Source organism: Meleagris gallopavo, chromosome 19 (genome assembly GCF_905368555.1).
Source record: "Meleagris gallopavo chromosome 19, MGAL_WU_HG_1.1, whole genome shotgun sequence".
Taxonomy (NCBI): domain Eukaryota; kingdom Metazoa; phylum Chordata; class Aves; order Galliformes; family Phasianidae; genus Meleagris; species Meleagris gallopavo.
The window spans coordinates 2918485-2934585 of NC_139422.1; the positions used below are offsets into that span (position 1 = coordinate 2918485).

The 16101-nt window shown below is 44.6% G+C and overlaps 1 protein-coding gene across 4 annotated transcripts in view; it reads left to right on the forward strand.

The window, feature by feature from the left end:
* The window catches only part of PAPPA (pappalysin 1), a 359398-nt gene that overhangs the window by 205571 nt on the left and 137726 nt on the right, over positions 1 to 16101 (forward strand). For all 4 annotated transcript variants that reach the window (XR_014887326.1, XM_085239622.1, XM_085239623.1 and 1 more), the window contains one exon: positions 5775 to 6843. Coding sequence is in view for 3 of the 4 variants with exons in the window: in XM_085239622.1 (XP_085095748.1) it covers positions 5775 to 6843 (1069 nt within the window). In the remaining variant the exon portion in view is untranslated. The remainder of the gene's footprint in view (positions 1 to 5774; positions 6844 to 16101) is intronic.

Consider the following 16101-nt stretch of genomic DNA (forward strand, 5'->3'; position numbering starts at 1 on the left):
TGCACTGGAAATGGTATAGATAGAGATGTTGCCTTAAGTACTCTAGATTTTGAATTATTTAACTATCGTGAAAGGAGATCATGGGGGCTGGGAGAGGCATGGCAAAGGAAAGGAGAGATTATTTCTCCCCTTTGTAAAACTGTATTGGGTTCAACATCATACCATGAAATATCCAGTGCAGAACTCAAGAACTGCTCCAGTGGATCTTCGCTGACTTATCCAATTGCATGGAACATGGGGATACTTAACCCAAATCTGTCGGTTTTAATTATTTTCCTCTGGACAGATAAAAGCTTTCTATAGGTTCCTGTAGAATATTTGCTCTTTCAAGCGTTCCTCTGTGCTTTGATACTAAACGATTAAAGCATGCTAAAGAAAAAAACAGCCCCAACCTTTAGCTCCCTGTTCTTGGGCCCCCTGACTGCGGCTTTGATTGTTGACCTAAATTCCCCTTTCATAACTGAGTCCTGTCACCTCTGGTTGTAGTCTCCCAGCAAAACAGGCACAGCCAACTTCCAGAAGTGCAGAGCACCGCTTTCTGCTCCATGCGGCTGGGACGGCTGTGCAGTGCGCCCGAGGTGGTCAGCATCGAAGCAACCTCCTCCTTCCCCTTCCCCCAGCCTCAGCTCCTGGAAAGTAAAGCAAAACAAAGTCTCGATTTTATTCCTTCCCATTGCTCAGCAAAGGGGGGAAACTTTTTTTCTGCGTAGAGAAATAAATTCTTAGGTAATTCTATGGCTGGGCTGATTACCGGGAAGCATGCTGTTAGCAAGATGCAAGAGCTGGCACTGAAGGGGCCGAGGGAGGCCTGGAGTCTGTTATTGATAATGTTAAAACGAATTACAGCAGCTTGCACGGGCTGCTCTGGCCTCTTCTTTCAAACTCTGCCCACAGAGAGCTGCTTATGACTTGCAGCCTCAGCCTCTAGCTGTGAGTTCCCGACTCTGCGGCGGCTCCTGACAGCTCCTGGGAACTGTGTGCTCCTGTTGGCACCGTGAGGATGCAGTGCCCTGTGCCCAAAGCCAGATCTTCCCTTAGAATTCAGCAGACAGTGTTGCTCATTGGCCTCATGCTGCCTCATCCCATCCAGCACACGGGGCTCAACAGCATGGCTGTAAGTTTCCAGTGGGATCCTAAGAACAAACTGAGGTAGAAATCACCATAGAATCATCAAATGGCTTGGACTGGACCTCTAACCCATCCAGTCCCAACCTTCACCATGGGCTGGGATCCCCTCCCCCCAGCTCAGGCTGCCCAGGACCTACCCACAGCCTTGGGCACATCCAGGCATGGGCACCCGCAGCTCTGAGCCTCACTGCCCTCTGAGTAAAGAAATCGCACACTGGCCTTATTTCATGCTTCCTGAATGCGATCAGGTTTGATGAGCAGTTGTATTTGGGAGCAGCTGTGGCTCGGTAGCCAAAGAAGTGACATTTCAATTCAAAAATAAAGGGAGAAACTGTACTACTGGTTTTCCATGTTTGACTGTTGGCACTAGGCCTTCGGGGTTCAGTTTTCCAGCAGTACCCACTATCTCGGTGCCTTGGAATTCGCTTCTCCTACAAGGGACAGGTATCACAGGGCTGGAAGGAGCCCGGTGGGCCTTCCCTGCCCTGGCTGAGCACAGGAACATGGCATCGTGGTGTGTTCGTGCACTCCTCCAGAGCTGTCTGACTCACTGCTTGTGGGGAGGGAAGGTTAACAATGACTCTTACTGGAAAGCTGAACTTGTGCCTCTTCTTTTTTTAATAAAAGATAAATTCAGTTTTAATCCCTTGGGCTTCAGGAACAGGAGCTTTGCAGGGAAAGAAGTCCCTCAGATGAGGGGTTAGCAGGGCTGTCAGTGTTCTCTCAGCTACCGCCCCGTCCCTTTCTAGCAACTCAAGGCAAGCAGAAGTGAGGAAAACTGTTTGCTGCTGTATGAAACTTGTACATATTTTTTTAATCTAATTGCTGTGGGGAAAACAAACATCAGTTTTATTTCGCACCATTTCTTGGCTCAGGAACTTGAGGCGTATTCGCCAAATTGTGGTTTTGCAGTCATTGGATTGAGTCTCATTTACCATGAGGCCTCTTTACACCGCTCTTGGTTTCTTGAGGGACACAAAGTAGCTAAAAATGTCCTCTGCGACGTTATTGTAAAGAATTTTCTGTGTAAATGAGCATCTACACTCTATATGTTTTTCATGTAAATGTTGGTTGCGGTCACAGCTGAATTTTGAAATTCAGTGTGAACCATTGTGAGGGGGTTATTTTGCTCAAAAACAGCCTTGTTTGGGGTAAAAGAGGCCTCTTCATGTTTAAAGTGTTCTTAATTAGTTTAAGAAATAACTCATGGCTATGGAACCTTTTACTAAATTGAAATAAATTGTGAAAACATCAAATTATTCAGTTTTCAGAAGTTCTGGCAATTATCTGACATGTCCCTCTTCCAATGGTTTTGCCCTTATTAGTTGTCACAGAAGAAGTAATAAATTCTTTTATTATGACATCCGAAGTCCCAGCTGAAATGAGTTTCATTGTGCTGGGGACAAAACGGAAAAGTGACACTCCCTTAGCCGGAGGAGTCGTAGTCTGAAGCCAAAAGTAAGTGAAGGAATGGGAAAGTAGGTGCAGCAAACAGGCAAAAGAGGGTCATAAAGAAGTGGTACAGCTCTGCAAGTTATAGGGAGTGTGCGTTTCTCATCCCTATTCTTATTCTTTTTCTTTTCTTTTAAGAATAAAACAAGTCTTTCTGCTGAAGGCATTGGGATCAATCCATCTTTTCATCAAGAGTTGAATGTCTGTAATAGTAAAAGTTTAAAAAAAGAATACTGGATTTGGCATATGGGTTCAGAAATGACCTTTGCCCTAAACTAGAAAATGTAAGGAACTAGAATAGTAGACTGTTTCAGTTCAGCAGCTTTCATACTGGCGTGTTCAGTGGTGTCCCTATTGTCACTGTTTTTTTTCTTTCTCTGCCCTTCTTTGGCTCCCTGTAAATCTCGAATTGGTGGCAGCTGTTTGAGCCAAGCTCAAGACACGTTGCATCACATCAGGGTTTAAGTGCTCAAAGGCAAGGGAGGATTGCTACTATTCTGTAGTATTCCTCCAGCAGCTCCATCTGTTCAGCTGAGGTCAATCACTAGCATCATGCAGCACTTCAGAGAGAAGGGAAGATGTTCTTTAATCCTGGCCAGGAAACTGAATTTCCATTCCATGATAATTTATTCATTCTTTGGGGGAATATTTCCAGCCAGTCGGTACAGAAAGCCCCAAAAACTCAACCCTGGCAGACTGTGTGGTGGATTTCAGGCCCTCCACCTGACAATGGGGATGTGGGACACTTTGAGAACCAGGCACTGGGCTGCAGAGGTGGCAAAGATGGCATTGGGCGCAGTGCAGCGGGCTGACTGCTGGGTCAGAACCCAGCAGGCCTTGGGCCAGGCTGAGACCCACAGCTTCTCAGGGGTGTTTGTTAGGACTAGCCCATTCTGCATCACTTCTCCTGCTTTCACCAGGTTGGTATTTGGTGGCAGGCAAAAGCTCCATTACAAAATGTCTGACTGGTTCAAATGGCCTTATTATAATAAAGTGAGACCGTGGCGTACCTATAAAAAGGTCTCCTTGTTAAGGGAGGCGGCTTTCTTTCATGCTGGGTTCCTTTTATATGATATGCTTTTACTCTTTTTCTTCACTATTTCCCACGCTGGAAACAAAGATATTCAATAACAAAAAGTTATTGAAACAGAATGGACTCCCCTGGGAGTTTAATTTTCCAGAACTGGGTATATTTTGGAACATCCCATCTCTTCACCTTTGAGCCCTAGTTTACATGGATGCCATACCTCCATACAGAGCGCATTCAGATATTTCTTTGGGGCAGAGGGGAAAATCAATAGAAGCCACTGCCAGAAGAAGAGAGTCTCTCTTGTAATGCCCCCTCGCACCCAAGGACAACTGTTTTCATGCTTGCCCAGCTCTCAGGGACCTCTGCCTGCTATACTGGCAGGGCAACTTTTTAATAAAACATCATTTTTGGAACTCTTTTTTATGACTTATTCAGGAGAGGGACTTGACTTGCCAACTGTCTCCTCATTCATTGCAGTATTATCCACCCACTACTGTTGGACAATACCTTCATTTGAGTTTTATAAAAATGCAGACCTTTATGGGCTGTCATACATCTCAAAAATGAGTGCCTTCTAAAAGTATTTATTCCATAAAAAAAAAACTAAAGAAACCCTCAAAAAACAGGAGATCCCTGACTCCAGAAGGTCATCGGTAGCTTTGGCTTTCATATCATGAGTTTCTCAGGTAAACATCCATCCCAGCAAATGTCGGGGGTTTTTTGGCATATTTGTTTTTTCCCTTGCTGTTCCTCCTCCTCTCCTTTCCCGTGATCAGAAGTAGCAGTATAAACTAGAAGCTGGTCTCAGAAAGGTTTTGAACTGAGTGCGCCCTACAGATGAATAAACACATTACCTTCCGAACCCTGGGATCTCTCTTCCAAAGGAAACAGGAAAAGGGGGAGCTCAGAGTCCCTAGCAAAATACCAGCGTGCAGAAAAAAGCCCTGTTTAAATTTTTTTAACTTTCCCATCAGAAGCCTTTTTTGGAGGGGGGGTGGAAAGGGGGGGGAGAAGGGAAGGGTGTGAGGAGAGGGGGGAAGGTGGGTGCTGGGAGAGGGGAGGAAAAATACAGTGAATGCTCCTGTAACCTTTGCTCTGTTGATACTAGACAAGACTGCACTGTTAATGAGTGATTGTTAACAGATGGCTGTTGAGCAACTTAGTCAGAAGCAGAAGATGTTATTTGGTTGTAGTGCTGGGAGGGTTAGGGTGCAGAGGTGAGGTAAGGGGATATTTAGTCTTTTCATGAGGACTGAACTGTCAGAGATTTATGATTTTTGGTTAGGTTTTTGGAAGTGAAGGCTTGGGGGAAGGAGTTTCTGTGTGCTAGTAGTAGGAAGGCCATTGGTGCTGAAGGCTCTAATGATTATTTTTGCAGTCGAAGGGTCTCACCGCAGCCTGTGGCCTTTGAGAACTGAAAGATGGAAATATACATCTTTAACTAGCCAGCCCTCGTGTCCCAGGCTGGGAGGAATGAGGTTCTTTCCATCTCTTGTTGGTGAGGATTTATTGAGAGAACTTAAGGTGTGGAACTGCACTTTGGCACTTTGTGTATGAGATAAATTATCCATGGACACCACTGCATACTGTTTTTGTGCTGTTTTTTTTTTTTTTTTTTTTTTTCATGGATATGAGTTTGAAGGCAGCCTGAAAATGTTACACGTGCTCTCAGCAAAGTTTGGGTATTTGATCATACCAAGATTATTCCAGTCTGTGCAGTAGTTGGATTTCGTATCTACCTGCCTCTGGCCCTTGCTAGTTAAAGGGTTCAGGGGTGTGAGATATGAGTGAGATCGACAAGGATTGCTTCTCAAGAGCATTCTTGTTTTCTGCCGGTGATGTATGGCTTGAATGAAGGGAAGACCAAATGCACAGTACAACTTCCTACTGATAGGAATTTGCAAGCAATGTTTGTCTTCGATCAGAAAAGGGGAATCCCACTCATACATGCCACTGGCAAGTCTTTAATAGCAAATCTTCACATGACCTCCCACAGCTGTGTGCTGGGTGATTTAATGTCTTTCTTGTACACTAACTTTCTAACGTGTATAGATGAGCGTGTGTTTATACATATCTAGGGAGAGATTTATACAATATAAAGACTAATTGCTTTATTTGCTCTGTCATCCTTATTTATCCATATTTCTCTTTTGGGGGCACATAGGACTGTATGACAAATGTTCTTACACCTCCCGTGACCGAGGATGGGTCCTGGGGATTAACACCGTCAGTGACCAGGGGAATAGAGACCCCCGCTATTTCTTCTCTCTGAAGACAGACCGTGCTCGCAAAGTGACCACCATTGCAGCACATCGCAGCTACCTCCCCAACCAGTGGGTTCACCTGGCTGCCACGTACGATGGGCACCTGATGAAACTCTACGTCAATGGTGCCCAGGTAGCCACAAGCGGAGAGCAGGTGGGCAGCATCTTCAGTCTTCTGACATTGAAGTGCAAGGTGCTCATGGTTGGAGGAAATGCCCTGAACCAGAACTATCGGGGTTATGTGGAGCACTTCAGCCTCTGGAGGACAGCCAGGTCTCAGAAGGAGATCTTGTTGGACATGGGCCAGGCAATTCACAGACAAGACATGCCTCTACCTCAGCTAGTTCTTCAAGACAGTTTACTGAATGTGAAAAACACCTGGTCTCCCATGAAGGATGGCAGCAGTCCTCAGAGCAAGTCCAGCTACCATCACGGCTATTTGCTGGATACCAGCCTAGAGCCTCCTCTCTGTGGACAGACAGTCTGTGACAACACGGACATCATTGCCAGCTACAACAAACTCCCCAGCTTCCGCCGTAACAAGATCGTTCGCTACCGTGTGGTAAATCTCTACGATGACAAACACCAGAACCCCACAGTCAGCCAGCAGCAGATAGAGTTCCAGCACCAGCATTTGAATGAGGCTTTCAGCCGCTACAACATCACCTGGGAGCTGGAGGTGCTGGAGGTGAAGAACTCATCCCTTCGGCACCGACTCATCCTGGCCAACTGTGATATCAGCAAGATCGGGGACGAGAACTGCGATCCCGAGTGCAACCACACCTTGACTGGGTACGATGGAGGAGACTGCCGGCATGTACGCCACACGCTCTTCAACAAGAAGAAGCAGAATGGAGTGTGTGACATGGATTGCAATTACGAGAGGTACAACTTCGATGGTGGGGAGTGCTGCAACCCGGAGATAACAGAAGTCACCAAGACGTGCTTTGACCCATATTCTCCATACAGGTAGGCAATTTCTTCAACGAGCTTTTTACATTCATATTAATGAGTATCTGTCTAAGTATTGATCAGCCTGCTGGCTGCTGAACCGTTGTGTTATTGACGTTATGAACTTGGGTGTTTTTAATGCATTTCTTTTTTTCTTGGTATTTGGCTGACATTGCAATTACCTGAGTGCAATCTCAGTAATGGTCTCAACTGCATCTTACCATTGAAATCTTAACAATGTTGGAAGGCCCATTAGTTGTTGGTTCTGAACAGTATGTTGTAGCATTGCCCAGCTCATTTTAACCACAGACTAGATTAGATGCCATAGGAAGCTCATATGGTTTCAGTCACTGTCCCTGGGAACGTTCAAGAAATGTTCAGATATTGTATGAAGGGACATGGTTTAGGGGGGAAACATTGGTGGTAGATGGGTGGTTGGACTGGATGATCTTCGAGATCTTTTCCAACCTCAGTGATTCTATAATTGTATGATTCATGTGTATTTACAGAGTGAAGAGCCCTACAAGGCATGTAACATAAATACTCCTAAGTAGTCTTAAATTTTGTAGGACGCCTTTGAAGGTGGGTAGGTTATTCTATGTTCTTAAAGCTATAAGAGTACAGATTACTGTAAGAACTGCTGTAAGGGGCTGCTGAGTCTATGAGTTATGAGGAGGGAAGTAGGTACTCAGTTCTTGGGAGCGCCGTTGCACGTGGTGGGTGGGTAATTCAGCTCTCCATAAACATATGAAATCAGGAGTACCTTACTACAAATGAGTGAGTAGCTTTCTGTGGATGGATATGAGTTTATAAAACCCTGAGATTCTCAGCTACAGCTTCCTCATGTTGTAGTTTGAAGAGGGGCATTCCTGAGTTACTCACATCAGTCAAGCACCACATAGCTAGAGCTATTCCAGCTGTTTTTTCATCACTTTCAGACAAGAATTAGTATGTTTGGTTAGAAAAAAAGTTTCTTGTTGGTGAGCTAGTGATGTAAATGCACAGGAGGTGGAGGTGAAGGATAAAATTCTGTTGTCTGTATCCCATGTTACTGTTTTTAAGAGCAGTTCATGGAATCATGGTGAAAAGCCTTAAGACAGAACACCCTGTGTCGTCAACACTGAAGTTCAGGTTAAGAAGGAAAGTATGAGCTGTTCTGGAGTTCTTCTAATTATATCAATTCAGGCTATATTTGTAATTTCCTTAGTAGAGAGAAGTTTTTAAACAACATTATCATCTCAATTGGAGCTTAAAATACACATAATTAAGCTGCAAAGAAATGCTTCCATTTCTTTTTTTTTCCCACTCTAGTGAGTTTTTTTTAAAAAAAACATCCGTATAGCTCAGCTTGACTTCAGTCAGTTATCAGTGAACAAGGCTCAAATGGGAAGCTACTTTAAGCACTAATTATTGAAAATATAAAAAGGAAAAATACCAGTCTTTTAATGCTGTTCAACTAGAGAGGAACACAACTGAGCAAATACCATCAAAGGCGTAATGCAAATGTGGTTGTTTTAACAGTGTAGTTCTGAGAACTTGAGGTGTTAGTTATAACAGCTATGACAATTTTTAGAAAAATACATTATTTTTAATCTGATAGTACCCTTTTATCACTTGTACTGCGACCAGCATAAAACCCGTGCAAAATGAAACAAGAAATGCCTTTTAAATTGTAGTTTTCAGATTTAAAGCTGTGCCTTAATGTTATTCTGACTTTCTATTGTTTCTATTCCAAATGAAGTTTCTTTGCTGCACAGATTGTACTTGCACAAGCCCAAGCTAGGAATTTAATTCCAAGATGTTCCGTTACCTTAAGACAGCATACTTGCTTCTCATATCCATTTGTATGTTGTTTTTGGAGACAACCACCTTGCTTGGCTTGTCTGGAAGACTTGTGTGCAGCACCTACTCTCAAGTGACACACATCAGTCATTATTGGAGGCCTTGAAGTTCCTCTTCCACACCATGGAGCTCGTGTAAATCTGTAGTCCATCTGCAGATTTATTTGCAATGTTTAGATTTATTTGGCTTTACCTAGAAGTTGTAATGCAGCACTCACCATTGGCAGTGAGACCAAAGGCAGCAGAAGGCAGCCCTCTCTCTCGAGCCTTTTCCTGCTGGCTGAGCTCCTGCCCACACAGTGCTGGGTGCTCACAGTTGGTGTTCCAGAACACAGCACTTAGAACTGTAGATTTGATCAGTGAGCTTTGTTAAGATTGAACTCTGCTTGGAGTGTTTGAGCTAATGGGTACAGTTTTAGGGCAGTGGCTTTGTTAGCAAAGACTTCATTGACTAGAAGGGTGAAGACTCAAATCCTGTGTTTGGCTGAGGGCAATCAGCACCATCCCCTGAGAGAGATTTTGGTGCCAATTACTGACTCAGTCAGAATATGTGACTTAGTTGGCACCATCTGGGCCCATTTTGCATCACCAGCCCCTCTTGTCAGCACTTTCACTGGCAGCCCTCAGTCCCCTCTAGCGCAGGCCTTGCACTGCATCACTGAGGGCATCTCCGCAGTGCTGAGGCTCTCATCAAACTCCAGGTGTTTCCTCTGCCAGAGTTCAGTCTAACAACAGCAGAAGAAAGAGAAATGAGCCCTTGGTTTAATAAGGCTTCAAATAAAGTAAGATGGAACAGATGAAATGTTACCAATACAGAGTTCCCTGAGCTTTAAGATGTAGAGGCTCTTCAGCCTTCCTTGGTACAGGGGAGTCTTGAGATGCTACTGGGTTTCGTTCTTCCTGCGTGCTCAATGTCAGCAGTTGTAGCCAGCTGTTCACCGTGTGGAGTTTATTCCTGAAATAATTCTGCTCTTTGGAACCAACCAGAAAGTGCTAATGTTTGATTAATGCTGTTATAAACAGGAACCCTCTTCAGTGCCTCTTCATCCCCAAAAGGAGGTGGATTCATTTCCTGTCTCTTTCCTTCTTGTGTCAGTCTCAGTGTGACCATCTCAGCCCCAGCCCTTCCAGCCTCCATCCTGGGATCTCCTAATGTTGCTGTGGATATCTGTACAAAAAACTCTGTGTCTGCCTCTTGATGAGTTGTAACCCCAAATGCTGGAAAAATTCTGAGGCAACTCTAGTCTACATTGTAAGTTGCTTGTGATTTTTTTGGCACCTTGGACTAAGTTCTCAGGTGCTTTGATGGTGTCCTTCAGCCACTGATGTGGTGCAGCTCAAGGGTGGTTTTTTTGTTTTTTTTTGTTTTCTCCCAGCCCCTCCTTTTGGCACCTCTGCAAAATGTTTTCTTCGAAGAGCTGAGATTCTGTGCCATGTTCAGATAGTGGGGATGTTGGTGGAAATTTAATCTGCAAAGACGTTTGCCAGAGGGACAGTTCAGAGGAACAGTGCTGATGGATGGGGCTCTGCTGCTCTGGGAGCTGCAGAGGAGAAAAGCTGTAAACACTGGTACCAACTAGATCATCTCTCCTCTTTATTAGTAGCCTGCAGGGAAAAAAACCCAACATGACTGGTTATCATTATTCACACAACAGGCTCTATCTGAGACATCTGCCTAACTTCTTTTTACTAATTTAATGAGAGTGGGACAGAATGTGTTTAGACCCAGCACAAGGTTTGTAAATACTCTTCAGCTTTTCTTTATTTCTGCAGTTCTGGAAAGATGAGAACATGCTAAGATCATGCAGTCTGTCCCAATACAAAAGGAAGGAGCAAGGATAGACGTAGTTGCCAGAGAGACACATTCCTAGTGTTGTTTGGGATACTGCTGGTTACAAAATAGGGAAGACTGAGCTCATGACACCTACCATGGCTCCTTTTCAAAAAACTTGAAACAAACAGCAAGGGATCATAGGAAATTATCCTCTGTAAGTGCCATTTGATGTGGTGAATTCTTGCACCATACTATGGTTAACTGAACCATTCCTTTTATGTAATATTGGGTTTTCACATCAGGCTTCACCACAGGATTGCATATACAGATAAGAAAGCCTCCCTCTGATGGCTTCTTAGGAAAATACTGATGAAATTCCTGAAACAGTGCAAGCTACTCCCTCGATTCAGACAATGCACTGAATACTTGTTGGAAATCTCTTCCAGAATAACTCACCATGGGGACAGTTTTTCTCAATATCCACATTTGTGCCCTGAAGGCTCCTGTAGACCTTCTGTTCACCTCAAGGAGGGCAGAATACCTGCCTGCAAGCTCAGAGTGACATGGAGCTGAAGAACTGGAGCCTGCTGCCCTGCTGGTCCCAACCCTTTCTCTACCCCTTCCAACTCTTGGCCTGTGCAGCTTGGCCAAGCCCTGCATTGCGTCACACCAGCTCAACTCAGAATTGAGGACATTTCCAGTCATACATGAAACAGACTCTAAATACACATTTGAACCATTTGTAGAAACATCTTCTGTGGAGTTTTGAACTGCAGTAGCTATGGCAGATCCTTGTATGAAGGACACAACAACTGTGCCATAAGGGACACAAGAGAAGCAGGAGGGGTTGGCTCATCCTCAGCCTAGCTCAGGCTCATGCAGGTAGCAAAGTGGCTGCATGTCGGGGTTCTTCCATGGAGTTTCGGAATAAGTCAGCCTCTTAACTGCCTTTCTTTCTTTTCCATTGAAAATCCTTTCACGAGGCTTCTTTGCAAAATACGGTCAGTTTTTTTCGGGGGAAGGAGTCACACGCAGTGCCCTCTTTTAGGAGCTGGGGGAGTTGTAAGAAATACTCCTTGATTCCCAAGAACGAATTAATTTCCACCTAATCCAAAACACTGAAAAGAACAGAAGAAATTCATCAAAGCTGTTCAATTCAAGAAGCTTGAGGACTTAATCCCCTGCCTTGAAGAGGCCATTGTACAGCTCTTGACATCAAGGATTCCTGCACTCAATCAGGTATCAGGCAGAACTGTAGCAAATATCTGAGTTTTTGTCTAAGGATGCAGTGCTAAATGTCCAGGTCTTTCCAAAGGGTTTAGAAGGTGGAGAGATAATGCTCTCAAGGACAAAGTTGCTGTATCTTGGTAGTTTGCACCCAACAGCCAAGTCCCAACAGGAAATCCTCTGCTCTCTCTGTTTATTCTGTCCTCTATTCCAGATGTCAGGGATGTTAATCAGCTGGGAGGAATTGCATCTGTTCCCATGCTAGCAACTGACATTTATAAGTCTACTATTGAATTCTAATATAGTCAGGATTTCATTGCTAAAGAAACTATCCCTATGTATGCAATTGCACGCCCTCAAATCGGTAGGAGTTTGCTCTATTTAGATTGTCCCACAGTCATCTTTTCCAACAGTTTTTTTTCCAGAAGCATTTTTTCCTCAAGACTCATAGGACTCACGGTTTCTTTCATGGACATTATCCATTATGTAAAAAGATCACTGTCTGGTCAAACTGCAGGATGCTTGGAAAGGAGACAGCCTATAAAATCTATGGAGTAAACTATCAGAGATGATGAAGAATCCTTGTAGGAGACAAGAGATGAAAGTCTTATTATACTCTCCAGTGGCAGTGCAGAACCATTTGGCTCTGGAACCCTGGGTGGAAGATTGGAAGGGACCCTGCAGCACTGGCACCGATGCTCTCCATAACCCCTTTACCAGTTGGGGTTCATCCCCCCACACGTTCTGGAATGCAGCAGTCTGGGTAAGGCTGGTTTGTTCCCTTTGCTGGTCAGTGCAGTTGATACTGTCTAACCCATCCAGTTTGGTCATGGCCAAAATGCCTCTTGGAATGCTGTGGAGCTCTGTGTTTATCACCATTTTCTCCCATACCCAATTAGGTACCACCTCTCTTCAGCAGGGTGTGAGTTGCTCCTTGTGTTAGCAGCAACCCAAGCCTTCTGTAAATACAGGAGGTTGCACCTTTCACACCGAAAGATTCAAAGCACAGGTTATTTCTATGCCAAGCTTAACCAGCACTTCCATTTGCAATTCCAATGCTACCTTTCTGAGTTCATTTTTGATAGGAATTTAAATCCATTTCGTGCGAGCAGAAGCTGCCCACTGAGGAAGTACAAAGCAGCCACCTCCACCGTGCTTTGTTTGCATCGAGGAAGAGCACAGTGCCTTTGGCTTTGCCCCTCACGTGCAGTGCTGCATGTGGACAAACAGTACTTGGGCTGTTTGTTTTTCCTAGCAATCCCTTCCCTGTCGCTGCTAGTGGAAATGTACAGAAATCTTTCAGGAGAGAGGATGCTGACTTGTGTTATCCTGGGGGAGTTTGCTCTGTGCAGACGCACTTCAGCCTGCCTAGTGCCTTCATGTAGCAGCTCAGAAGGTTCAGGAGAAGGGGTGAGAAGGAGAAGATGAATTTTCTTTATACAGTCTCAGCTGAAAGTGTTGATGTGAGTGGGGGCATTAATAGTGGCCCAGCAGCTCTGCCTTTGCCCAATATCTGTGAACTTAATGCTGGGGGAGAAAGCCAACCCGATAGCATGATTACTCAGATAATAGCAGTTTCTACGAGTAGGTTATATTTTGGGGAGAATACCCTCATGCCACAGAGGACTTGCCTGCAGCCTCAGTAGATATGATGGCAAGACTGGGAAAAGGGATGCAAGTTCAGAGCAGAATAAAGTGCTGACACTGTGCGAGTGCTGCGATTCGCAGAGCAGCAATGCTCTGACGCACTGTGAGAGCTGCAGCTCAAAAGTGAGACAGGGGGAAGGGCAGCTTGCCTCTTTTTTAAGCCCATCCATAGTGTAAGGACAGAAAGATAAGAAGAGGACAAAAAAAAGGGTTGGACAGTTGGACCAGATGATCTTAGAGGACTTTTCCAACCTTAATGATTTGGTGATGCTGTGATTCTGAGGGTTTACGAGTTTAAATCTTGTCCTTAATTTTTTTTTTCTCCCCAAATTAATCAGTCTATTGTTGTTTAAAAAAAAAAAAAAAGAAAAGTGAGGTCACTTTCAATAAATCATTGCTTGTGATCTTCTTGCGGGCTTTCTGCTTTTAGTTTGCTGGCCTGTTGGAGGATTTCAGAGGTACGAGAAGGAGTGTGTGTGGCAGGGGATTTGCAAGTGTGTGTATGTTTAAATTTGATAGCTGGAGCTGAGTGAAGAGAGGATTAACTAAATGGAAAGGTGAGGGGAAAGAGGAAGGTCTTGGAAAAGACTGAAGGGGAAGGGATGCAGAGGCAGATCTGTAGGCAACAACCCGAAGCACAGTTAGTGTCTACTGGCCCTCATTTGAACTTCTTTGGCACCAGTTCCTGAAGCTTTCAGTCCCCATTTGCCTCCTCCACGTTCCCTCCCTGTCTCCTTCTTCCCCCCATTGCAGGCAGCCCAAACCTTCAGGCTCTCCCTCTGCCTGCCCTGGGGCTGGAGGAAGCCCAAAAAGTGATGTCTCCATTCAGGAGCTGTTCCATTCCTTTTTCAGCCGTCCGCCACAGGGAGAGGTTGTGCACAGAGATTGATGCAGAGAAGGGGATGCCTGCTCTGTTAGCTGTGTGTCAGGACACCCACTGCAGTCATCACACAGAGTGCTCCAGGTTCCTCTGTGTGCACATCTGAGATGAAATGTGTGAGTTGCCAGTAATCATTTCCTTACAGCTCTCAGGAAAGGCAGCGATGCAGGGCCTCAAGACAGGTATTTTAGAATTTTGATACTGTGAAACCAGTTCAATATTTATAACACCTGCTTATGGTGTCATAGAACAGCGTGATGCAGATAGCAGTAGTCGTCATTCATCCATTAGGGCCAGATTTGTGGGCTGGATGTATCCCCATCCACAACCTGGTGGGGTGTCTGTCAAAAACTATTCCCTGTTTGCTGGCTGAAACGCAGTTGTGAGACCCACGTAGAAGAAGATAGGAGCATTTGTTCTGCTGAGGTCAATGAAATCCCATCCTTCGGTTTTATTCTGAATAAATGAGCAATGTTGGAGTTTCTCAGAGTAGCCAAAGTGCAGCTGCGCAGTGTGCACTCAGCCTCAGACCCCAGGTTGGCATAAATTGGCAAAAAAGCGTTTTCAGGTTCACTAGTGAGGAATGGGTAGCTTCACCATCACAGTGCTGATGCTCAGTTTCCAAAAGGCTCAGGGAGAGCTGCACTGAGGAAACTTCTTGGAGTACTTAAATGTTTGGGGTATGAAAGCCTAATAAACCTCCAAAAAGCCAGGAAATTTGGAGTGAAGGCTGAAACTCCATACCTCGTGCACCCTACCGGGACTTTGTATTTCAGAACACGTTATGTTTGTTCGCTGAAATGTCTCCAGTATGAGGCTCTTTAGGGTGGGGTTTCACCTTTAACTCTAAATTTCCTGGCATGTGTGAGTTTGAAGCACACGCTTAACTTCTCCCCGGTGCTGTTTTTCAGTTTTAATTTCCTTTTTCTTTTAAAGGAGGGACCCTGCTAGAAGGACCCCTGCTAGAAAGGGACCTCGCTGAAATCAAGATTGGAGTTTTTGGCCTAATTTGATCTTTCTGAAATTCTTCAAGAGAACGAGGTCCAGCATTTGTTTGTTCCCAGCCATTGTTTTAAAGACTCCTGTGGCCAATCCACCCCGGTGAAAAAAAACTGATAAAATCTGCACCCTGCAGACCAATTATTTGCGAAGGTACCCAGATGTTTGGGTAGTATTGAACAAAGCGTGGAAACATGGGAGCATCTCATGGAAATTCCACCTAGAGAACTGGTCATGGCCATGGATACGTGTGAGCTGTTTGTTGTGAAATACACTATTTCCTTTAATTCAGTAATTGCAGAATAAGCCCACTTGTCGAGTTACATCAGTGATAGCAAAATAGTGGAAATAGCAGTGGTTTGGAATAACAGCAATGGCAATTACCTGCAATGCTTTTAAAAATAATTTTGGCCCCAGACATTGAAAAGATGTGTCATCACTGATTTGTGTGAGGGCAGCTTCAGCAGTGTTGAATTACAGGGCTTGGGAGAATAAAATTCTTTTTGCTTCCTCAAAATTCATCTTTTGAGCTATACTGACAGTAGATAATATGGAATAAATTTGCTTCTCATGCTATGTCCTTGTAGTGTCAATAAATTGAGGACTTCAATGAGAAGCTGTGGTTCTCATTTTCCCCAGCACAAGGCTTCATTTTCATATCATTCCCATCAGCTTTGCAGGAAGAATTTATCTTAGTGAAATATCCCCAGAGAAATTTGAGAAGCACTGAAGTTATGTGGCGTGGGCTTTTTGAGTGCCTGCAGCTCGGGCCAGGTGTGCTGCAGTGCTTGCAGGGCTCCACGATGGCTGTGGCATGGCATGGACTTGGTGTGGCCATCCCTGAGATTCAGCAGTTCTGCAGTACTGTCAAGAGCTTCACTTCATGACTTCATGCAAATGACAACTCA